Source organism: Eimeria mitis, genomic scaffold, assembly GCF_000499745.2.
Source record: "Eimeria mitis Houghton genomic scaffold, Emh_scaff998, whole genome shotgun sequence".
Taxonomy (NCBI): domain Eukaryota; phylum Apicomplexa; class Conoidasida; order Eucoccidiorida; family Eimeriidae; genus Eimeria; species Eimeria mitis.
Window position 1 is genome coordinate 8,538 of NW_013577321.1, and position 234 is coordinate 8,771.

Here is a 234-nt window from a genome sequence, read left to right on the forward strand (position 1 = left end):
CTACATTGGCGTTGCTGGCGGCCCCCTGCTCTTCTCCCCGTTGCAGCAGCAGCAGCAGCAGCAGCAGCAGCAGCAGCAGCAGCAGCAGCAGCAGCAGCGGCAGTATTTGCTGCATCGATCGGACCCTCTTCATCGACTGCAGCACTATAGACGACCCCTAGCCCTTCTGTCTCCTTTTGTTTTTTTTTTTTTTTTTTTTTTTTTTTTTTTTTTTTTTTTTTTTTTTTTTTTTTT

The 234-nt window shown here is 46.2% G+C and overlaps 1 protein-coding gene across 1 annotated transcript in view; it reads left to right on the plus strand.

The window, feature by feature from the left end:
• EMH_0027060 (uncharacterized protein) overlaps positions 1 to 234 on the plus strand; it is a gene marked incomplete at both ends in the record, with an annotated part of 3,241 nt that overhangs the window by 548 nt on the left and 2,459 nt on the right. Inside the window, one exon of the mRNA XM_013502704.1 lies at positions 1 to 102. Within this exon, the coding sequence (XP_013358158.1) occupies positions 1 to 102 (102 nt within the window). The remainder of the gene's footprint in view (positions 103 to 234) is intronic.